This window comes from Labrus mixtus, chromosome 19 (assembly GCF_963584025.1).
Source record: "Labrus mixtus chromosome 19, fLabMix1.1, whole genome shotgun sequence".
In the NCBI taxonomy this organism is placed as follows: Eukaryota; Metazoa; Chordata; class Actinopteri; order Labriformes; family Labridae; genus Labrus; species Labrus mixtus.
In genome coordinates this window covers 12,833,411-12,857,992 of record NC_083630.1, presented here as the reverse complement: position 1 = coordinate 12,857,992, position 24,582 = coordinate 12,833,411, and the positions used below count along the sequence as shown (strand labels likewise).

The window sequence follows — 24,582 nt, the reverse complement described above, 5'->3', positions numbered from 1 at the left end:
CAAATTAAATCAAGATGAAAAACTTCATTTATTGATGCCCTTCTACAATTTTAATTAAATTTACCTTTTTTTTTTTGCACAACTGGCAGATACATTACAAGTTGTCCATTCTGAGTAACTGATATACCCAAAATACAATTTCCATGTGTGCATCTGATTTTTCACACTTTCCTTATTTTGCAGAATACAAGACGATTCAGTACTGTTCATTGAGGAAGCAAGGAGAGAGAGAGAGAGAGAGAGTGAGAGAGAGAGAGAGAAAGAGAGAGAGAGAGAGAGAGAGAGAGAGAGAGAGCACAGGGCTTTAAAATGGCATGCTGTATTGCAAAAACTAACAAAGGCACCTCAACAAATATTCAGCCACATGTAGTTTATGGCCTATCATCTGATGGAATTATTTTCCTAGCGGCTCCAGGTGCAGGGACAGGATAAAGGCAGTCTATCACCAGAGACCCAGACAGCTAATGCAGCATAAAAAACAGCTCAAAATTTGCCCATGGTTGGAGCTACCCTTTATTGTAACCGGGTCTAGCTTAATGAACTACATGGTGCCTTGAATGACAAATAAATGGTGTTTTTTCTTTTTTTTTTAGAGAAACAAACTTCTCAATGCATCACTAATAAGGTTAATTTGACTCCCAGTGGGCAGTAGGCATTAGCCTAAGTGTTTATCTGCTTTAGCAATGTCCCCTGTGAAAGTGACAAAAAGAAGCAGTGCTGGCAGTGTCATTAGAACCACACTAAGTGGAAGGTGAATGCCCAATTCACTCGTCAGTACCTTGCCAAATGAACAGGATGCAATCACAGAATACCTTTTGTTTCATCAATGGTAAGAGATGCTTGTGTGATTGTTCTTTTGCACATTTTAACCAAAGCTCTTTATGGTTATGTTAAATGTATGTTTCTCAACGTGGATGTCCCATTTCCCTAATCTGATTACAATTACAAATTTAGGTTATGGCCAACACAGCACAACAGTTATCTCCGGCCAAACGGTAGACTTCCTTAATTAAAAATGGCAGACATTGAGAGTGCTGTTGAATGAATTATTTCTCTGAAACGCTCCCAACGCCTCAGCACCATTCAGTCAAACAGTTTATATATGCCAGAGAGCTAAACCTGAGGCTGTTGTTAAATTCACCAGGGCTACTGTTGCATACAGTAGGCCTGATAAGCCTCATCTGAATAATTCCCATGTAGCTCTGCTGCTTTATCTTTGAGTTTAGCCATCACAAACGTGTGCTGTGGTGCTTATAAAGTTGTCAAACGCCACTATTAATCAATAAATCAATAACAAGCTTTGGGCACTGCATTGTACTTTGGCGCAGATATTTGACAGCCTCTCTGAGTGGAAAATTTATTTTAGGTTTTGCCTTTGCAGAGAATTTGACATTTTAAGTTATTTTCAGCCATGCCTTTGTTGCATTTGTGAAATTTTGTTGAAAACAAGCCAGCCACCCTACACAGTCGGCGTTCTAGCGTCATGGGAAATGATTGTACGTTTGCAAGAAAGTGCCTGGCTAAACTCCAGATCTTGTTTTTTTTTTTTTTTTTTTTTTTTTTTTGGGGGGGGGGGGGGGGGGGGGGGGGGGGGTTGTCTAAATCTCAAGTTCATTAAATCACTCTGTATACAGATTAGTGGGAGCCTATTAGTTGAAAAGAGTTGTGAGATTTTCCACTCCCACATCTGTTCTCAAAGTCAGCATGACACTCACAAAGTCTGCAAAGACCTGCTGCAAAACCAAATACTTTAGGGTTATTGGAGGCTGATCTCTAGGACAGGATGTAATTAAGAAGAGGACATTAGAGAGGATAAAGTCCATATCTTTGAAATCTCAAGAGGGTTAATGCATCACAAGACATGCACAGGGGGGGGAAAAGTCCTTGTACTCACGTCTGTCATGCCACTATCAGCATTGTTCATTAGCAGTATATTTACGTGAAATTGTAATGTTAACCAGTGACATTAAACTACACACAGGAGGGGGGGCTGAGATCAAGATTGCCTCTGCAGCAACAGTATCTGAAGATGGATATTGTCTGCTGGGTGCCAAAACTATTTTGAGAGCCTGAGCCCCTGACTTGTCCCCGGGCAGCCTCTGATCCGCTTTGTCATCAGGTGTGAGAGCAAGTAACACACCACACATATAGGCCTACATGCTGACACCTACAAGCGACAAAACTTATAGATCTTTGTCACTTTGGGAAAGAAGAAAAGGTATAGAAGAAAAAACAAAACAACTATATTTATCAATTTCTTGTACAAATCTGAAAAAAAAAATGGAGCAATAGGGAGACACTCTTGAGATGACATTCTTGATAACCTTGAAGTGGATGCCAGAATGTAGAAACACACTGTGGGGGCTTTGCAGTATTTTTGGGTGAACCACAAATGAAAAAGAGAAGTAATTATGTAAAAGCACAAGTTTTAGGTGATTTTATCCAGAAACAAAGCTTTGACCATTGACGCAATCATAATGAAAACATGCAGAGATGCTTCCAGGTGTTTAATGGTGTTGTTTTGGTTTATTTCAGTCTGTAGGTTCCCCATGTTTGCTCATGCTGATAGAGATGACGCACTGCCATATATGGCTTTTTTTTCTCCATGTTTATTCAATTTCCTAACTCATTGCCTTTTCTGCTTACCTTTCCATTTCGGTTGCGCGGCGGATCTGCGAGCTGAGATGAATTTTTATAGCGCGCGCGCTTATTGTTTAAACACACATGGACACTCAAAGGCGCACACTCATTTCTTTTCCTAGTTTTTCTCGTGCATGTGAATGTGTTTTTGTGTTGGATGAAGTCGTGTCCTGGAGAAGTTTCCACAGCGTGCGTCAAAAGTACGTGAGGCTCGTGGCGCATTGGACGGCAGTAGTGTTGAGTGAGCGGAAGGAGGAGGAGGAGGAGGAGGAGGAGGGAGATCATACATTAACTCCTGCTGGCTGCGGGGACTCTCCAGTTGAAAGGAGCCAAGCAAGAGGATGCACTCAGAGCATCACTGACTGATTTTCTTTTTTTTTCTTTTGAGAAAAGCGAGAAATGAAACCCAGACGAACATCCAGTTGAATTTTTTATTGGGTACTCGGTGTTTTCCAAAGGATTTTACGCATCCGAAAAGAGTCAAGCAAACGCTGCGGGGATGAGTGTTGCGTGGTTTTTCATGCTCCCAAAGGATCCCCTCTCCTGATAAAGGGACAAAAGAGGACAAAACAAGGCTGTCCATGACATTTTCCAAAAAAAGGTTGCAAAGGTGGAGCGATTAGAGAAGGGCTGATGACGGGACTATTAATCCTTTCAGTGCATCAAAGGCACCAAAGGGTATTAGAAACGCTTGGATGGAAATCTGGCGCGTGTTTAGAACTGTTTTTGGTTCTATATGAAACTGGTGATTAGTTGCTGTGACTCACCTGAGAGGATTTTCTCTGTGAACTAAAGATTTTAAAAAGGAGTACATTTTGCTGTGTTTATCCTCTGAAAGGTATGCGCGCTTTCCCGGCTTGAAAACTCTCATCTCAATCTTTGTTTCTCTTCAAGTATCCCCAGATCTAAATGGAATTAGTTGAGTCTGAAGCCGTTTGTGAAAGGAACAGACATGGTACATGGGCACAGCTTCCCTCACGGTAAGACATCTGTATTCATCAGCTAAAGCACACTTGGTTAAAGCTCTTATGGCTTGCTTTCATCCTAGAAGTACAGTAATGCTTAAATCGGCGTTTAGGACCCCGGTTACACGAGCAACAGATACAAACTGAATATAGGACATAGGGGTACACATTTTTTTATTCTAGAAATGTAGATAGCCTATCAGGAGGTGATATGGCCACATTTTGCCTCCGCAAACCAAACTCACTGCTGCTGGGTCAGCACTTGAAGTTCTTGCACCCCCCCCCCCCCCTCTTTTTTTATTGTTTCTTTGGTGCAAAGACTTCTATTTGTGCTAATAATTATTGTTGATGTTTTGAAAGCCCATTTGCCATAATTTATAATTTTTTTATCGAATTAACTATTTAACTAACTCAATCACAGACAGTCCAAACTTACAGGCTACTTCATATAGGTTATTTTCTGAGTTGTTTTAGACTTTATCTTTTTTGTTAATACAGAAAGAAAACTCCCTCATTAAAAAAATAAATACAAAAAGTCCTTTATACATGAGATAATGTAGGCCTTAGTTATTTTTGTGCGTTCTTCAAGGTTACAGTAAGCTAGTTTCAGCAATAGCATGGCTAGCTTTACGATCCGTGAAATCCTATAGGCTACCTGAAAAGTGTTTCTTGCTGACTCAACCCTCCCTCAGCAGAAATCAAGCTGTGTTCTAACAAGTGAAAATAACAGAAGAGACAATAAGTGTAATAAGTCACAGTCAAAGAAGTATGTGTTTTTGTCTGTTCCTACAGTTGTTGCAAGTCTTCTCATACTTGGGTTGTCTGGGGCAACAAGGAAGGATACAGCAGGTGAGCTCCATCACCAAAACCGCATATGTTCCCCCCCCCCCCCATCAATATCCTCCCTCTAACATTTGTATCACTTCTTTGTCTTTTCTGTTTGCTGGTTGTGTTTTTAGTGAAAAACAATTCTGGAGTGAAGCCTGCAGGCCAATGTGGAACGTGGGTGAAAGAATCAGAAGGAGGACTCTTTACGTCTCCCAATTACCCAAACAAATACCCCCCAGACACAGAGTGTGTTTACATCCTTGAAGGTAAATGTTCCCTTTAAGCACAGTGGCAGTGGGCAATGAAGGTAATCAAAGTAGTTATTCCCTGAAGCTAAAACGTTCCAGGGGTAATTCTGGGTGGAATCAACACTGTAACTTTTGGGGAAATAAGGAGATGGGTTTTTTACATGACTATTTTCTAAAAAAAAAAAAAAAGGAGGTGATCTGATACTTTATTGATCAGAGCAGATATTTGAAAAAAGTTAATTTGGGAGTCTAAAACTATTACAGCTTTGGTGTTTTACAGATGAATTGACAAACTGCCAAATTTAGAGCTGTGTATTGATTGTGCGGGCGTGCTGATAATGAAACAGGTTGAGCGTTCATCAATGAAAGCATGAGTCATATTTTACTCCCTGCTTTCTGTTTGGTAATTATTTTCAATATGTCCTCCAGCTCCCCCAAGGCAGTGTATCGACCTACACTTTGAGGAGAATTATTCCATCGAATCCTCTTGGGAATGTAAATTTGACAACATCGAGGTTCGGGATGGACCTTTTGGCTTCTCCCCAATGCTCGGAAGGTACTGCGGCCAGCAAAGCCCGCCTGACATCAGGAGTAGCGGCCGATATCTGTGGATAAAATTTGTAACCGATGGGGAACTGGAAGCGGTGGGATTTTCAGCAAACTACAACTTCACAGCAGGTACATTTATTTTTTTTGTCATTTGTTTGCCTTGCTGCTCTTGTCAACTCTTTTCTGTCTCTGTGAGCACATATGTGCTTTGGAGGCCTTACAGCGAGGCTCCAAATGAATAGCAAACATCGTCTAAGAACTCGTCTGTGTTGGAGCTTCTTGAGTTTTATTGATCGTCTCTTTACACACACTCAGTATTTCCATCGGCGATATACTGTCATTGGCTGGGACACTCTTGTAGCAAGACTGTTATTGTGAAAGATGTGGAGCAGTGTCAAAATTGAATTCAGCTCAGCAGCACCACTCCTCAGTTTACACGGTTGGAAAAGGCAAGAGCAGAGGAAACTAATGGGTATTGTCGAACACAATTTTGGCAATTATGGTTGGATGTAAAACCTTGGCTTTTCTAATTTCCCTAATCTTTATTGAGGCAGCATGAGGATTGATGACAAGTAGTCAGGGTATAGCTATGATTTAACACTCCTTCACCTACACTTGACTGGGTTTAATAACACTGTCAACTTTTTTTCACGAGTTTCAGGATTTCAAGGCACAGTGCCACAAAACACGAACAGTACAGCAATTGGCCTTCACATCCACTGCACCCTCAGGGATATCAGGGATATCATACCACTGGAGATTTGAGTGTGTCATTGTTTGCATGATGAATGCTCAGACATCACATTGACCTTTCATCCAAAATACATGCTTCTTGCTACAGGCTATTGAAAAGACAGCTACCGAGGGGAAGCAGGACTATAGATTTATCTCTAAGGGCTTTATGCGTGAGCTGCTATTGAGGAATCAGCATGGTGAAGCTCTTCATGGGAAATTACAGTGAACAAGTGCACTCGATAGGAATAAATTCTACTGAGGGTTAAAGTGAGGGCTCTCTATCGGGGATTATTAAGAAGACTTACTGAAACCTTTCTGAGATGTGTCGTTGTAAATTGGTTATGTAAGACTACACTTAGGTAAAACAGCTGTAGCTCAGAGAATTCAGAGTGAAGTGCCAAATGTGATTTTTATTTTTCTCCCCCCGCTGTGCAATTCAGAGGGGAGTCGGAGAAGACACAGACAAAGCGCTCAAACAGTAAAACATGAATCTACACACATTTCAAGGGAGTGTCAGACACTTTTTCTCAGCTGAGGCATGAATCATTCGGCTGTGTTATACATATCAGTTGCCTTGTTAAATTCAGTTTTTGAGTTTCGTTCATGTTAAAGCTCCTGCTTGGAGTTTTAAGCTGGTTATGAAACAGACTGAAATGTATACTGATGGCTTTTAATGACCTACAAAAGCAGTCAAGAACATCAGCGAAAATATTGATTATTTCTTTATAGTTAGTCTTAATGCCTGTTACAACTGCCACTGGGTAGGTGTCCTAAAAGTGGATTAACATCAAATGAGGCAGCCTTGTTCACGATGTGTTTGTTGGAAACAGGAGGAGCTTTTTCATAAGAAAAACAGTACTTACTATGGTTGTAACAGTCTGTGTATTTGTCCCAAACGGTCACGGTTCGGCAGTCCTGTGAAAAACACGACTGAGTGGATGTGCCAATCAGGGGAGCTAGTCAAAAGAAAACAGGTGTCCCATCAACATATACCTGCTGTATTTAAAGATCCTCAGGATGTGATAGTAGAGAGGGTCTAGGGAATTAACAAAGCTTAAAAATGTCAACAGCTACGCACACATATGGAATAGTAGGAGACACTGACTTTAAAGGTTTAGTAAAAGTGCCAATCCCCTCACATGTTCAAATAAACCAGTCCATGTTCACTACTTTACTGGTGTACAGATGTGGTAGTTGAGTATGAGTTGTCTGCTGCACTAATAACAGTTGGATGTACCTCCAATGATCTTTCTCACTGTATATATAGATAACTATAAGACACTTCATCACCTCATAGTGCACCTTTAAGAGGTGCCTAATAACTTCACAGACACCAGTGTTTCCCCTAGGTTTACAGCGTGGGGGGGGGGGGGACTCTGACACGCCAACACAAACACTTGAAGGAATCTTGGTGTTCATGGGTTACTTTTAATGACAGCTGTCCTTTTCTATCAGAAAGGTATCCTTAAATGACTTATTTCCCTGATTTCAGACTCTATCCACTATCCTATCTCTACAGTAAAGGCACAAAAAGCCCAAAAATAAATCCGCCCCCCTAACATAATGGTAGGGGAAACACTGGACACACAAGTTAATCATAAATATGATACAATGCTTCTAAAGGTTGGTATTTTATTTTCTTGTATTTTAATATAGAACTGATTATATATTTAAATTATGAGATGTTTTTCATGTCTGTGTTTCTTTTTATTTTTCGTCCTTTAGATTTTTTGTCCTCTCTTTGTTGTTCAATGTTGAACACACCCCAGGCTGTACCAACCTTCACATGTAGTACTAAACAACACTGGATGGAACAAATTGTAATTTGCACCACTGTCGATTTGGAGATACCTTTTTTGTGCTTTTTATTCCTTTTGTACTGAATTCATATCTAACCATGACCCCAAAAACGCAGATATGAACCGAACTGTGACCTCTTCGTTCCGTTGCATCCCTACTACTTACACGTGTGCAGGACAGAATCAGCAAAGAAACTGGACTTACCACACTGCCAACATTTACCCAAACCAAAAGTTCCTCACAGTAACTTTTGAAGTCAACTTTCTTGGAAAATTTTTAAAAAATTTCCAAAAGTTATATGAGGTGATCGATAGTGATCTCATGTTTGTAGAGTAAATTAAAGTGACACAGCAAGCTTGGCTTTGTTAATACATCGTAGTAAAGTCACCTTTTAAGCACCATGTATTCAGGCAGAATGAAAACTGAAGCTTCACTTTAATTCATTTGTAAAAATACAATTGTGCGGGCTGTGTTGATAACCTCTAAAGATCCAAACTATCCAGACGTTAGCTAGTAATGCCTGCTAGTATGTTTTATTTTTAAATATACATATTTAACCCAGCTTCTGATTGATTAAAGAATACTTATATGTTCTGATATTTTCTAGCCACCTTACCTTCTTTTTCCATTTTTTTTTCTTCAAACGAGGCTACTGTCACAAAGTCCTGGACGGACACTTTATCTTTTGGTCAGGGTGAAACAATTTGCAAAAGCTTGTGTTCACCTCAGCTCAAAAAGCACAGAGAATAGAGTTGGTATCTCCATTTCCTGCTTGGCCAGTTTTCCTGATAAAAGTCAGCAAATAGTTTTTGTGAGTCAAATTTGAACCAAGTATGTAAATATGAGAAGTATCACTACTGTCCCCCCCCAAAAATACCAAAAAAAAATTGAAGTACACATGGAGGGAAATGTGTTATTTCTGGCGCTGATAGTCAGACATATAGCGTGCTGACCCCATTTGCTGTTGTGCATTATTGAATTATCGTTTCTTCTGCCTCCTTCTCGGGGGAGTCTCGTTGAAAATTTGCCAAAAGCAAAGAAAAAAAGCTCTACCTCTTGACCGGATAGGAAATATCTGTGGCATATGATTTGCATAATTAAAGAAGATAAAAGTCTTGTATTCGCTCAACTTGTTACTCTGAAATCTGGCAATGTGAAAAGTGTCTCACATCTGCAGCTGCTCTGCTAACCGTGGTAATTCACACAGCTCTCGGCTGATGAATGGGAGAAGGAGAGAGAGCGGCAACAAAGGTGCCATGATTCAGCTCGTCTTACTCACTTTCCTCGGTCATATTAGGAGTGCAGATAGAAACACTCTGATGCTTTTCACATTCTGCCAGTGTCCTTTCAGAGCCTCGTGCACTCGATGACTAATACATATAGCACAGCAATCAGTGGATGAAACAGCAATGACTAAAATCCCACACTTTCGGGTGTAGAATTATATGCTGATGTACTTAAGTGTATATAGCATTTCAAGTCTCCAGATGCCATACCTTCAACGTATATGTTGCATCAGAGGAAGGTAGAAATGCTGATGTAAGAGAACTAAAGATGACTCAGAAGAGTGACTAAACAAACTTGGCTGCCCCAGTGATGTGATGTGCTATTTATTTGTCAAACTAATTTCACCCAGATGCCTCACGCTTGTCTTTATCTGCGTCACAGAACTTTAACAGCTTCTGAAGAGTGTATTGAAGGCTTTGGGGGAGGGGAGGGGGGGGGGAATTAAACAGAACATTTGTGAATCATACATAAAGCTGTTCTGAAATAATTCAGCTACAAAGAATCACTCCTCAACAATGAGGCCGTCTGGCACCTTTGTGAGTATATGCTTACAAAGCTGGAAGACTGCAAGGGGGGCTTGATTACATACTGAATGAGAAAATGTAGACTTCACTCTCAAGATACCAACAGTTCTTGAGTCCATTTGGGTTCTCCTGATGAACCACAGTCAATGCTCATTAAGATCATATGTATGTCGTCCAAACATTTTCACTGGTTTATGCTGTCTGCTACCAAAAAGAGCAGTTTGAATTTTCCCAAAATATACATATTAACTTTATTACTGTAATAGGATGCAACGAATGATACCACCTCTTACCGTCCATATGGTAAATATAAAGCTAGTGCAAGCAGCCAACATTACTTCCTCAAATAAAGCAAAATGAATCCACAAGCACCTCTGACTGACTGACTTGTTTTATCTTCCATGCTAATTTGAACAAAAACAAAAGAGAAACAACATTTTTTAGATGAAAATCTGCACGTCACTGAAGGTTCAAAGGTGTCTTTGGTTTCTCCCTTTTGCTTCAGGCAAGATTGATAGAAGGCTACAAGTAAAAGCAGAACTAGGAAGTTTATTACAAATTATTTTGACACTGAACATGCCCTGCTTGTCAAACAGAGAAACACTTTGCGTGAGTTCATATTTGTTATGAATGCTGAAGTGCTTTTACTCTCTTGTCTAATTGAGGAGAAACTAAGATTTTTCAAAAATTACAACATATTCCTACGAATTCAAACTGATGGACCATTATCTAGTCTCCTAAAACACTCAGTTAACTGAACAGATTATCATAATTATACTTTGAAGCAGTATGCAAAGCAGACTGAGTATATTGCAGGAGTAATAACTTGCCACGGTCCCGAAACAAGTCCACAAATAAAAGACGGATCTTCCAATTAAGTTGGTAGAAAAGAGTGAAAACAAAGCCTATAAAAGTGCAGGTACATAGCAAACTATCCCTGAAAAAAGAGGTTCAGGAAAGAGCCTCGGGCCCAGTAAGTCACGGCATGTATTTCAATTTGCAAAATAATTCCTGGGATGACTTTTATTTCTGTTGTCTCATCCATTCTGTCTCTCTCATTATTCCTCCCAAATATATTCATGATATGAAGACACACTCTCTGTGCTATGTGAGTGATACAAATGATAACAAAGCATAATGAGTCGAATCAAACTGTCTCTCATTGAAGCCAATACAGTAAGAAGCTTCTTATTGTTCAAAGCACACGACAAGTTGCCTACCATTGGATTCCGATGATCTGTGGAGGTCGGTGACGAACCCATTGTGTGACAAGCAGCCTTATAGTACTGACAAATAATATAACAACGCAATAAAATAACTGAATTCAGGGTGCACAGGAGGGAAAAATTGCTGAGTGGAGGAACCATTGTGTGTATATTTCTCTGTGAGTGAGTGTGTGTAAGCTAAGGTGTTGGGGGATCTGAACAATGTTCTGCTGCTCAGATTGTCCGAGGGCGTCATGACCTCAGAACCCTGTGGACTGGTAGATTAAGTGGTGTTTCAGCACCTTAAGCCGAAGCCAAAGCAAATAAAAGCTGCAAGTTCTCCCCCTCCTGTTTCTCAGCTCTCGGATCACTCACTGTTTGCAGAGCGGAGACTTGGTGACTCGGTGGTGAGGCAGAATGAACGCTGCAGAGTCTCAGGCGGTATATATGCATTTCTTTGAGTCATGGTTTTTTATATAAAATGTCAATTAGGGATAAAACTAAATATCTGTTTTTACAGAGCATACTCATGGCGCCCAACAGGTGTTGGGCTGCTTTGTAGATGTGACTCATTTGTGTGTTTGTTTACTCATTTAAGATTAACTGTGGAGTCATTTTATGTGGCCTCAAGAAAAAAAAACAAAGAAATTGGATTTGTAAACTTCGACTATATCATGCATTTTTTTCTGTATTTATTTTAATCATCAGGAGGTTGTCTAGTGTTGTTGGGGGGGTGGGGGGAACTCTTACATTTGTAAACCAAATGCAAAAAAATGTAAATTTGTGCCGAACACAAGTTGAATAAAAATGGATCCTCGTTTTTTTTTTCTGGAAAGAAACAGTGAAGTGGAAACTGGTCAGCATGCTGATCAGGCTCGTGTGTTCCCTGAGGCAAGTCTCAGTAGCTCTGCTACTTTATATTTTCTACCATCAAGAATCCAGGCCATGATTTATGAATCTAAACCCAGGATGACACTGATTGATCTAAATGCCTCATAGTCTTATCGACCTCTAACTGGACTAAGAATCTTTTCTGGAATCAAATGAGTCAAATGGCATTTAGGATTATACCTGGAACAGGATATATGGTCCTATCATAAAGAAGGCAGGGCTGTGAGATTGAACTTTGATGGGCTAAAACTGGAAAATTGAAAATTGAACTGTAGAGATCGACTCTTTGCTCTTGGAAGGATACTGATTTGGGCTGTGCTATAATTGAGGCTGGACAGAGAGTTCAGCGACTTCCCCATTTTACATCTGCTTCCAAAGTCAATTAGTGGCAGCACTTGGCATTTTAATGAGTGCCTTTTCTGAATTGCATCCACTGTACTCCCAGTACCAATCTTCCAAAAACCATCATACTTCATGGTTGCTATCATTGGCTGTATTTTAGTACAGAACTGAACATTGACATCTCTTAATGAGATGTATGTTGTTAAGTAAATTGACTTGACTCCACTCTGACTAGCCAATGACATGTTGGCCATTTGATCTAATGTAAATTTAAAGACAGTAGCCTTGTTGTTGTCTTGTTAGCTTTATTTATTTATGGTTTATATGACAGAGACAGGTACAATTAGACAAACTGAAAACAGCCACCCTAAAAGCCTAGCCAAGGACAGAGGTTGCAAATTCGCCGAGGCTAAAAACTTTTATGAATGGCATCTACTTTGTAATTAACATATGAAGCAATTTTTACTGCATGTACCCCTATTAAATAAATGAGAAAAAGCAAGCAAGATACATCAAGACACATTCAGCTGTTTTAATGTGGATGTTCAATCATTGTTGAATGTAAATGTAGACCTAGTCCTAGTCTGTGACTGGCCAAGAAAGCTGAGTTCTCCTGCTCCTGCCTACATGCCACAGGATGCATTGAATTGAGAAGCCTTTGGATTTCTTGTACTTTGAAAAACTAATACCTGAGTCAGGTGAAATACTGTAAAATGTGCCCTCTTCCAAACAATCCTGAGCATTGATATGCAGGCATGCCGTTTCCGTGCTTTAAACAAAGTTTTGTAGCATGTTCGCAATCCAATTAAAGCTGGAGACGAGAAATTCAAGCTGAAGGCTGCCAACAACATCAAATGGTGAACGCTTTTTGAATTACATCACAGACGAATACAGGCCCTTTGTGTGCTTTTTGAAAATAAGCTAGGTTTAAAGTTGTCACTATTTCTCTTGAACAGTTGAGATCTAAGTAAATGAGCAACAGAAACAAAATTGTTCAGAAACATTTGCTTTAATATTTGGCACATCAGTTTAGGTGGCTGCTCTTTAAGAACACCAGCTCACTTCATTGTGTTCCTAGAGATTTTATTTATTTAGTAGGGTTGCTTTTAATGGCATTTATTTTGTCATATTTATGCATTTATTATTTTCTGTTTCACCATTAGGGGCCGGGAGAGCAGCATTTTGTCTTTTTTATGAATGCAGAAACAAAAGGGAAAAGAGGAATGAACAGAATCTTGAATCAATAATCTGGATAATCTTCAGGAGACATGTGCTTCAGAAAAGTGTCCTAATCAGTTCTCTACTAGAAAGTTCAATGCCATGCATCAAACAAAACAAAAAAAAGTGTAAACGTCACATCTCTCCTGAACTACAAAGCAAAATCTTGAATCTGTTCAGGTGGAAAGCAGACTGTGCGGCTGTAGAATCTCAACACCGACGTAGCTCAAACAGACTTCCCATCTTCTTGGAAACAGCTTTGCGAGATGTGGTCTGTCTTTTTCCAATTGTGATGCTGCCCAACCTAGAATCCAATAAGACATTTTGAAAAACTTGCTGTCCCATGCTGGTGCAGCACCTAAGGCTCTGGGAGTAAAATTTCATTTTCCCTTTCACCCCAGCATTGTCAGTTTTTTTTTTTTTTTTTTTTTTTTTACAAAGAAGCACAGAGGAAAGGTAGATGAAATTCATGAGCAGAAATGGGGAGAGAAATCTCCTGTGGCGCATTTTTCTGCTGTTCTTCCAAGTTCTCCGTGTAGAGCATATTTGCCGGAATGAGCCACTTGCATGCCGTCACTCTTCATAAATCACACAAAAAAGACCTTCCTTCCAATGTTTTGCTCTAATGCTTATTGTCATTAATGCTCCCTACAGTGAAAGTCTCAGTGCAAGTAAGTTTTCTCCCTGATTGTTTCTACTGCTTACTGTCTCTGTTATTGTTAGGGCTATGTCTTTTCTCTGCTGGAAGAATGCGTAGGTGTACATTAGTCACAGGGTTGGTATTCTCCTCGTGTAATACAATTTTCCCCAAAGAAAAGCTTTCACATGAAGGGCCCTGGGAGTGAAAAAACAATAGAGACTCTGCTGGTGTTTATTCTTCAGATAACTGGTTTCAATGTCTCAGTCTTCCTGTGTAGTTCCTTATCTTTCTTTGTGTGTTTTTGAGTTATGGTTGACCACATCAATCTCATTTCACGAAGGGGCTCCTTGGCTTGCTGAAGAGACCCTTCCTCCACAGTGCCTCTGCAAAAAGAGATGGATGGAGTGCGTTAGCATTGCAGGCACACCTCTTGCAGCTGTGGAAGAGGTCGGTCGCACCCTCGCTCTCCTTACTCATCTCTATGTCTCTCTGTTTTCACCCAACACTGCCTCCTTTCTCCTCTCTTTGCTTCTCTCCCTGACATAACTGGCTCACACACATTCACTCACCTTGGCATACATGTTTGAAATGCTTTTTGTGATGCTCTAGAAAACTCAGCTATCCACCCCATAAGGAGGAGTTTTAAACAACCTTGTTCTTATTATTCGGCGATAATTTCTGTCTGCAGTATTAACTTTGCAGGCTGCGTACAAAGTGAAAGTAACAGTATGTGAATGTAGGGACATTGCTGAAAAGAAAATGTCTGGGGGGAAAAAAAGGTAGTAAGAAGATAATTTAGCAAACAAACCCCCAGGTTAGCTGAACTTATTTCGTAGAGAAAACAAAGGCGCACACTAAAATTGCTGCCAAAGCGTTCTGCTTCAGACATCCATCACAGATACAACTTAAGTCTCTGTTCCAACTTTGAAAATCTTCTCTCACTGCAGTCTTTTCATTATTTTTTTAAAAGATTTATTTTTGGGCGTTTTGTGCCTTTAATGGAGAGATAGGACAGTGGATAGAGTCGGAAATCAGGGAGAGAGAGTGGGGAATGACATGCGGGAAGGGAGCCACAGGTGGGATTCGAACCTGGGCCGACCGCTTGGAGGACCACAGTGTCCATACATGGGATGCGCACACTAACCACTGCGCCATCTGCGACCCTCACTGCAGTCTTTATAGACATCAGCTGAGATTAATGAGTGTGAAAAGCTTTCTAACATTCAGTTTAACCTTTAGTTTATAGTGTCTTTGACACAATTATGTTACTGAAAACTTTTTAGCTACAACCTGTCTAATAATGTAAGTCTGATTATCACATGTCCCAAAAAAAATTAGCTTAGCTTGTATAATCATCACAACCAGCTGAAATGACCAAAGGTAGGCTAAGGCACATTGATTAGCCTAATGCAAAATTTCACTTGAAAATGTGCTCAGTAAGTGCAAACTAGTTAGTAAGCTAGTTAGGAAGCTAGTTTGAGAACTCTCAATAACTACTGATTGTCAGTAGTTACACTTCTAACACCGCAAATGTATTGAGTCACCAAACTTACTAGCTTGCTAATTGGCAAACACCTGTGACGTTATTTAGGTAGCTAGCTTTCAGATCTCTTAACTAGAGTAGCACTTGCATGTTCCCTCCTTGCTAGCATGTTAGGAATTAGCTTGTGGTTTACCAACTACCCCTGTGAGTTGAGGTAGTGTTTTGTGATATTTACAACACCTCACCATGTATGACTCAATATATATCACAGTGAATTATAAAAAAAAAATTATAGTAGCCTATGCTAAACATGTTAGCTTAATTGTCAAAGTAAACACCACAACATGTATAAAACCTGATTGTTAGAAATCTGAAGATAACTACACTTTCACTTATCACAGTAACATCATAGTACTGTTTTCTTTACAACCTGCACCAAGGCAATAAGGTGTCAGTATCTTGGCATGGGATCTACATCAATGGTGTTCTTTAGAATTGATACAGTATCACAAAACATCAAGATACGCTAAATAATTGATCATTTCTAACACTCCTGGAGTTATCAGGTCATTGTTTCTAAAAACCAAAAATTCCATGTTAATATCAAATTTGCTGCAACACTGTCTGGTGTTCCTTCACCTTGATACCACTAAAATCCTGCCCCACTTCTACTCCACTCTACTCCTCTTCTCTCCCTCCTCTGACATCCCAACATGCTCCTTCCTTCCTTGTCGGCAGCGAAGTCTTGGAACGAAATGTTCACCTGCTTATCAGACAACGAGCCCTCACTCAGGGGACAAACCAGCCAGAGTTTATCGCTCTGTGGAACTTAACTCACAGGATGGCTGATATTTACGTCCTTTTGGCTGGTCAAGCTGCTCCCAGCCAATTACGCGGCAGATCAATCAGGGGCTCTTTCTGCCTCCTGCCTCCTCCGTGGCAGTTTGTTAGCCGGGCCTGCTGTTCAGCTGCAGATGCTGAAAGGGTCAGGGCACAGATATGCTTTAGCTGGAAGTACGCATGCTGGGTATCGAGTTGGTTTTGTTGTCTGGTTTGGGGATTGTTTGTTTTATCTGCTGTACACACGCAACAACATATACTCTAATACCCATTTGTGTATAGACCATGTTTGTATGTGTGTCTTATCTGTACCTGGATCTTGGCTGCTTTCCTATTCAAACCCCCCTGTCCTTCCTGTACTACATCAACAATAGAGCCACCTAGTGTGTATTCACAGTGTTTCGCTACACATGGTGCATATGGTCCCTGCTCTTGGAACTGCATTTGAAATAAGCTGGCTTGTTTCAAATGCCCCCCCCCCCCCCCCCCCCCCCCACCCTTCCTTTGTAGGTATAACAGCTCGCCTAAGGCTCTTTGTTTCATTAGCCTATCACTACGGAGGAGCATCGTCTGTCACGCTGTGAGCATGACTCTCTCCATTATGCTGTATTAGACAGCAATGAGATTGAGCTGTGTGTTTTATCTCTGCATACGTTAAGGCTTCAAGGCTGCACAATGTCTTGAAGAGTTATTCTCTTAAGGATTGACTGGAAAGGTCTTTTTTATTTTTGGACGGGGAGTGATGTTTGTTTGCTCATCGCGCCCCATTTGTACTCTGATTTCAAGGACATCACAGGACTGATTGTTCCACATGCTTTACAATGTTGTTTCTTTTGTTTTTGTTTCTTCTCATGAGTGGGATACTTCCTAAGGGAGTTCCTTTTATTAACATACATTGATAAAAAGTCTAAAAAAAGGCCTCACAAAGCCTGTGATTGATAACTATTGTGGTTTTTTCTTACACCCCTTTTTTGACAGTTGATTGGACTTTGCATTCAGAATATCATCTTAGGCCCTGTTTATATCTTGCATTAACATCCATCCTGGGTGATCTCATTACAAGTGAATAGAGTTGGAATGAGATCTGATAGCTCAGACACATATGGAGCTGGTCTGGTACGCATTTTTCCAGATTGGTTTGGTAGTCGAGACGCTCATGCATCCTGGGCAGCATTAAGGACGGCTCCCTCAACTGGGAGAACAATGCTGCCTCCCGCTGGGTGTAAACGATGACTCATTCAGTCTTTTTTAAACATGCAGGTGTTTATATGTGAGGCGGGCAAGTGAGATCTGAAGTGCTCAAATAAGGCACTTTAATGCAAAGCGATACTCAAGTGCTATCCACTTATTATCCAATATCCTAGGATGGATGTTAATGCAAGATATAAACATGGCCTTAGAGCAGTCTGATTCCAGAGGGACATAGATCACATTTGGCATTTTGGTAATCTGATAGGTAATGTTGTTGTTTTACTGCTAGGGGAACATTGTCAACAATAAAGGAGGGCAAGAAAATGATGGGATTATGAAATGTGGAGTAATCCTCTGAACATTTTGAGCGATAAAACGCTGGTAGAGCCGAGCCAAGCCAAGCGGACACCTGCAACGATATATGATGCTACCTTATAGGAAATGAAAATGAGTTTGATTGTACCTTTCAGGAAATGAAAGCGCAGCCAGGGTCGTATAGCAGCTGTTCCGCTCTGTGCACTGGTGGGACTGTGTTGAAGGGTTAATACATAACATTACTGTTTGATGTGCTTAGAAAAAGCCATGACAAGTGGTTTATGGTTTACAACTGCCTGTAATTCAACGGCTCTCCTCAGCCAGCCATATTTTATATATATATTCTACGGTTCTCTTGGTGCAGTGTAGGACTAGATATTAAATGGAATAATAATGGATCATAAAAGAAACAGAGAAGTCAATGTCACACAGTTTTTACTTAATTTAACCATGTTTGAAAAGTCAAGACGTACAGAGGCTAAATTTTACACTAAAGGACACACTTGGAGCTCCTGCCTCCCCTATTCTTCCCCTGTCTGTGGGGGAAGGATTGCTATTGCACCCAAAGGAGCCATTATGTGGGCTTCCAGGCAGTTCTTCAAAGATAGACCAGGTTACATTTGAATGTTTACCATTTGTCCTACAGGTTTCATGTGACGTTTCCTGGAGGCGTGAAACAGATTGCGCGATGTTCTTTGCAGGTGCTTGGGTTCACTTTTTGCTGAAGGAGCAAAGCATTTGCTCGGAAAACCTTGAGTCACCAGCGCTGAAAGACCTGTCAGGATGACGGCATAACAAACATTAACACGTTCTTTGCAAGGTGTCGTTTTCTATCAGCATCCCTCGCACACTTTGTCTTCTTTCATCCTCGTCGAAGATGAAATTGCCCACCCATCTGTGATAATTGCGGTGCAGGAGGGTGCGAGAGGACATGTTTTTTTCCTCGTTACGCTACTGACTGTACATCGATGGCGTCCGGCAAGTCAATTAAGACCATTTTGTTCCATCGGAGCGAGCGAGAGTCTTGTCAAGTCTTTTCTGGCAGATTGCAGAGAGCGAGAACCCGGAAAAGTCAGGAAGTCGATAATGTGCGTTCATCTCTGTTTGTCCCTCAAACAAACACTAACGGCCTGCTGTACAGCTCGGGCTTGCTGGCATTTCATTTTCCATTTGGCAAGCTCGATTAATCACAGCACTCCTATACAATGCGATGCACGTGGCCCCCCACCGCTGCTGGCTCTCATTATTCCCCGACGCTGGGAAATGAACAGCAAGCAGAGGCAGAGAAAGAGCAAGAAGAGCGCAACAGCTTCACTCTTCCGCGTACTGTGTATGTGCAATGCAAACAGACAAAGACAGAAGGGAAGGGGAAAAAAAGAATTTGTCGATACAGAGAAAGATTTGGATTGCTGTGAATAGGTTATAGCGGCGCTGTGAGGGAGACAGATAAAACATTGGTGCTGCTCCATGTCCCCTCAAGGCTCGGCTTCTATCTGAATATTCATTGAGCTGACACTGGCTTTTTCTCGCCACCGTCTATAAAACGATGCCAATTGGCTTTTACCTTGTGGCCTCTAATAAGCCTCTGCGCCTAGCATGCATACAAACGACTCTCCGTAATGCACAGACACACTAAATGATTTCTGATGTCAACAGCCTGAAAACAGCTTGACAAACACACTACGTGATCACACTTTTTTTCCTCTGTGATAGTTGACTATCTCCAGGACTGAAAGCAAGATGCGCTGACTTGATCTCCTTCTATGCATGCACTTTGATTGTTTATCCATCCTGTATAATGAAATATCTGATCTGCTGCAGGGGGATTACAAAAATGTTTTGGGAAATCTTTCCATTTTTCAGAAAGTGGATTATTCATTCATCGGAATGTTTATTTAATTTTTTTTTTTTTTTCAGATATGATCACGGACTGAGAGGTTTACAGCAAAGCCACTTCCATTACATTGTCTTTTTGACTGAGCAGACTCATTACAGCTTACAGTACTGAGGGGGGAATCTTTTTTTTTCTCTAGAAAATCTGCATACTTCACAATCAAGAGAACTAACAGCTGTCATGATAAAAGACGAAAGGCAGTTATGATGCATACTTTCTGTGCACAAGCAGGGATTTTGCACATGCAAAGACACAAGGATGCTCTTTTTATGTGCAAAGAGGAATTTTCTCGGCTTGAGTTGAGCTGCATTTGAGCTGGTGAAGACTACTCAAATCTGTATGCTACTCCTAATCCCTGCACACAAACACACTGGACCTCTACTGAGCTGCAACATCTGAACCCTCACATCAAGGAATCCTTTTCATTTTGCCCTCCTGTTTGTTTGCCGAGGTGACGTCGGCTCGCACTTTGTATGCTGCGCATTGGCAAGGAATAAGGTCTGAAAATACTGTGGGATTTATCTTCTTGTGTATTATACATTAAACAAAGCAATGAACACATATTGTCATTCAAAATCCTTATTCACAACCACCCTCGCCATGTGCAGTAATCTTAAATATTCAGGCATAATCCTTCCGGGGCTCTTCTGGTTAGATGTAGAATTGAAGTGAGATTGAAATCAACATCACTTCCCTAGATAGCTGTGTGCCACCAGGACATAATTTTCTTTTTCTTAAATTGGAAAAGATTACATCGAATCTGTGAGGCTTTGCTGAGAATTTTGTCGCCCTCTGGGCAACACTTGATTTCCAAGTATTTCAAAAGTCGACCAATTTCACCTCCTGATTTAGTTGATAATTCACTGTTTCTCTTACTCTCTACCTCTGGGTAATAGGAGGTGAAGATGTGTTGGGTGCTGGTATGATTTCAAAGGCCTTTGACTTGTTGATCTATTTTAGTTTTGTATAGAGTAAAACCCTTTTAATCTCAAACCATATGCAAAAACCATAATCTAAAACCATATGCAAAAAGCCTTTGACAGCACACTTGAGGTATTTTTTTTAGTTTTTAATATAGATTCAGTGAAATAATCCTCAATGTCACAGTATTGTTTTCACCACGGCAGACAGTATGGTTTGAGAGCCTCAAACAGAAGAGATGAAATAAAGAAAAAGTGAGTGAGATTGTGGTTAGATAAGGTTTAAAACTCCTCCAAAAAAAACTCTCCGTGTGTTTCTAGGTTATATGAGAGTCGGGCTGTGATCAGGAGGAGAGACTGAGCCATTGATTTTATCGTATTCTGCCTCTGAAGAGGCGAGGCTTTGAGGGAAACTCAGATTGTGGTGGAAAAACCTCAGTGAAAATGCTTAAATCGAGAGTGTGGAGGAGAGGAGGGCTTTGGTAGGGCTTAAATATTCATTTTCTTGTGGCACTAACTTTGCTGTGATGTTTTAGCTCGAAGCGGTCGTTCTCTTGACACATGACTTGTCAAACATCTGAGGTTTCACCCTCTTAGCTGAAACAAAAAGAATGCTTTACACAAGTGCTAAATTGCAACACGTTCACATTTACATATTAAGAGTAGGTAAGGCTTTTTTCATGGAGAAATCGCTGTGCCTAATGAGAAGAGCTCCAGTTGTTTGAATTGGAGCCTTGATTCTTTGTCTGACTAAACAGTAAATATGAGATCTTAGTTACACTTTTCAAGACCTGCACTACATGATCTACAGACTGAACATAACTGAACATGTAAATTATATACTTAGTTCATCTCCTGCTTTGTTTTCTTGAATAGTAAAGTTCTGTATTAATAAGGCAGAAATCAATAAACCAGAACTGTTGAGGAAATTACTAAGACTTGACTCCACACAATAAGACTCAGTTGACTCAGATGGCTTACGTTGATGAAAGTTTATACATAAGAAGAATACTCATGAGGAGACATGATTCAACATCACACTTCTGTACTCGTGTCTTGCTCAATCACATCTCCCAAACTTTTCGAAAGGCATCGCATATATCCTAAAAGACATTACCATTATCAGGGTCGTGTCACATTGACCCACCTAGACTAAACTGTGATGTCTATAACACTGGAGCAGACAATAAGTCTACCAAACATCCTTGCAGATATCAGGAAGAACAGTTGACACTCTCTAAGCTGTACTTGGTGTTCTAAGAACAACTGAACTCTGTCAGGTCTGACTGACATTAGAGAACAGTGAATAAACTAAATAACTACAGAAATTCCACCACAAGAACAACCAGTGATTTGAATTGTTCTTTTTTAGAGTTGAGTTGTAGTGATACATTTTCAAAAGAACATTCATTGGCTTCTCAGCATGTAAACACAGTTGGTTGCATTTGTGCTGGCTCTTGTACTTCACTCGTATATCTTTGTACTAAGGTGTAGTTGACAACTTCCCACACACGATTGTCCTCTTGAGCATCAAGGGCAGTTGCAGAAATGTACAAACACTATTTAGTCAATATAAAGGACAGAGCTGCTCCTCAGTGAGCTGTTGTACAACCTTCTGAAACTTGCAAGATTCTACCAATGGAACAAGATGTGTAGTAGGATGTTTACATCCCAACTCTATACTTCCATTTTAATTTTAGCCCAATATAATACACATTTTCTAAAATATGAACGAGGATAGTGATAATGTAATAACTCACTAGTTTCATTTCTTTTGATTAATTGGCAAACTTGTAATTATTTGCTGACTGGACAAGCTGACCTTGCTACTTCCTGTTTTGCTTGTTCTGCTGGTAACTTGAAGTCCTGAGTTGACGGTGACACAATCAGCCAGCTCCAGTTTAGTTGATACAGGCCCATTTAAACCGATGCTACTTTTCCCAGCGACATTCTAAAACCATCAAATGGGAAAAACGACTGCTATAAAAGTGTGAAACTCATAGTTATGCTGTTTTTTTTTTTGATGCATCAAAAATACAAACATTGTCAAATTGTTGATGCAACCATTGTACATTTTTAGGTGTTTTCAAAAAAAACAGGTGTGCATGGGAGCAGATTTCATGTTCAATCAGAAGTGTTTTACTCTGAAGGCGATAAAAGTTTGTTTAGCTTCCAGAGGCTCTATCTTTGTCAGACAATAGTTGATGGGTTTCAAGATTAAAGACTTTGTGGATCAACCTTCCAAACCTGGCAAAACTGTTGTTAAATTACATTGTTATATATCACTGAGTGTTGTGCAACTTATTTTGGCAAACCTACATAGCTAAAAAAAAAAAACTCTTTGGGTGTCCTCAATGTAATCCTTGATTTGAAATTGGGTTTTTCATTTCATTAAATGTGAGTGGATTTCATCACCTAGAGGGAGAAGTTTGCCTGGGGTTCAGATTCGGGAGGAGACAGAAATGTTGTGTATACTAATATTAACCAACAGAATGGATTATTTGACAGGCATTAGAGATACCAAGTGACATAAGAATGACAAGAGAGTTTACAAGAGGACAGGGCATGTCAACATAATGAGTAGCATTGCAAACTCCTTTCTCACCTCTGCTTTGCACCTTTTTTTAATTTGTTTTTTTTCTGCTTTGAGTAATCTGTGCACAACTTGGCTGGCATGATTAGCCAGCGCACCAACGAGCAGCCATTTATTACACTGGATTGAGCTCTCTATTTGATCCTCCTCTTTTAACACATTTCCTTGTTAATACCCCTTCTGATGTCTGATTAGGACTCTCGCAGTCATGTGCCTCCAACCCCCCGCCCACGTAGACACTCATACACACAACCCTATCAGGGACAAAAAAAAAAGGCAATTTGAGAAAATTAAAAATCTTTAAAAGGATGTAGTTATCTCACCCCTTTTCCGACTGACATTTTTATGTAACTCAATTGATGCATGACAGCTTCCATTAACTTCTGATCCCTGAGTTGGTATAAATACTCTTTTCAATTTAGATAGTGGCGAGCGGTGAATGGGGCGTAGCGTTGGCTTGCATGTAGAGTATCGACCTCCGTTAGACGTCTTGACGAATCATTCATGTGCACACACTGCAGCTGCGTCTGAACGTTCAAAGACGCAGCTGAATCCGATGAGATCTCTCAATCTTTAAGGCCGACTAAATGCAAAAGTAAATCTTTGGTAACGTGACCCTCATTTCTTCAGTGATCTATTCTATCAATTTGCATTCCCTCTCTGTACGCAGATGCCCATTATCGTCTCCTTCATTCACTTCTTCACTCCCTTCCCCAGATTTCATGCAGCGTCGGGGCAACCTTGTATTCTTGCCCTCACACCCATTCCTCTGAGGCTCATAGCCTTTAAGTGTGTACGAGAAGAGGGGGTGAGAGAGTTAGAGCAAGAGAGAGGGAGAGATAGCGATGCTCTAATGGGGTTTATCAAAGTCAATGTGAATGCTCTGACAGTCTGGGCCTGAACTTCAAAGCCCAGTCTCCACTGCAATGCCAAGTACTCTGGACATCCATCAAACACCCAGGCAGGGGAACGCCTAAATTGACTAAATTGGATGACGGAAATGTTTGTATTGTACGGACAAATGCTCTGATAAAGGGCTTATCCCAGCGTGTCGGCGGGACGGTGATAAAACCTGACATTTTGGGGGAGTTAGCTCAAAGGTGTCGCAAGAACCTCCTTTCTATTTCTTCCTCCAGTCTTCCTCGTTGGTGGATTATGCCGGAATGCTGCGAGGTCTGCTCCAACATCCTTTATGACATGCAATTGATTCAAGAGGAGATGAAAGGAAACGCTGTGTGATTTGATTCCTCATTCAGGGGTCTTAATTCCCCCAGACATGCATTGAGAAACAGCAGTCCTTCGGATTGCAGCAAGTCTGACCAACATGGTTATTCTCTCCAGGAGATCAGAGTGTTTCTCCCCATTTTTTATTTTGACTTCAAAGGTTCCATACAGTAATAAATGCAGTGCAGATACAGTACATGTATTCATCATTTTGATAGCTGTGCGCACACTTTAATTCATCATGAGTCAA

General features: G+C 40.5%; 1 protein-coding gene across 6 annotated transcripts in view; it reads left to right on the top strand.

Annotated features, from left to right (window-relative positions):
• The first annotated feature begins 2,930 nt into the window (after positions 1-2,930).
• neto1l (neuropilin (NRP) and tolloid (TLL)-like 1, like) overlaps positions 2,931-24,582 on the top strand; it is a 73,208-nt gene continuing 51,556 nt past the window's right edge. For 4 of the 6 annotated variants that reach the window (XR_009676622.1, XM_061064279.1, XM_061064278.1 and 1 more), the window contains exons 1-4: positions 2,932-3,620; positions 4,398-4,454; positions 4,565-4,699; positions 5,111-5,359. Coding sequence is in view for 5 of the 6 variants with exons in the window: in XM_061064279.1 (XP_060920262.1) it covers positions 3,593-3,620; positions 4,398-4,454; positions 4,565-4,699; positions 5,111-5,359 (469 nt within the window). In the remaining variant the exon portion in view is untranslated. Of the gene's footprint in view, positions 3,621-4,397; positions 4,455-4,564; positions 4,700-5,110; positions 5,360-24,582 lie in introns of all 6 variants that reach the window. The other 2 variants (XM_061064281.1, XM_061064277.1) reach the window with 1 other exon arrangement.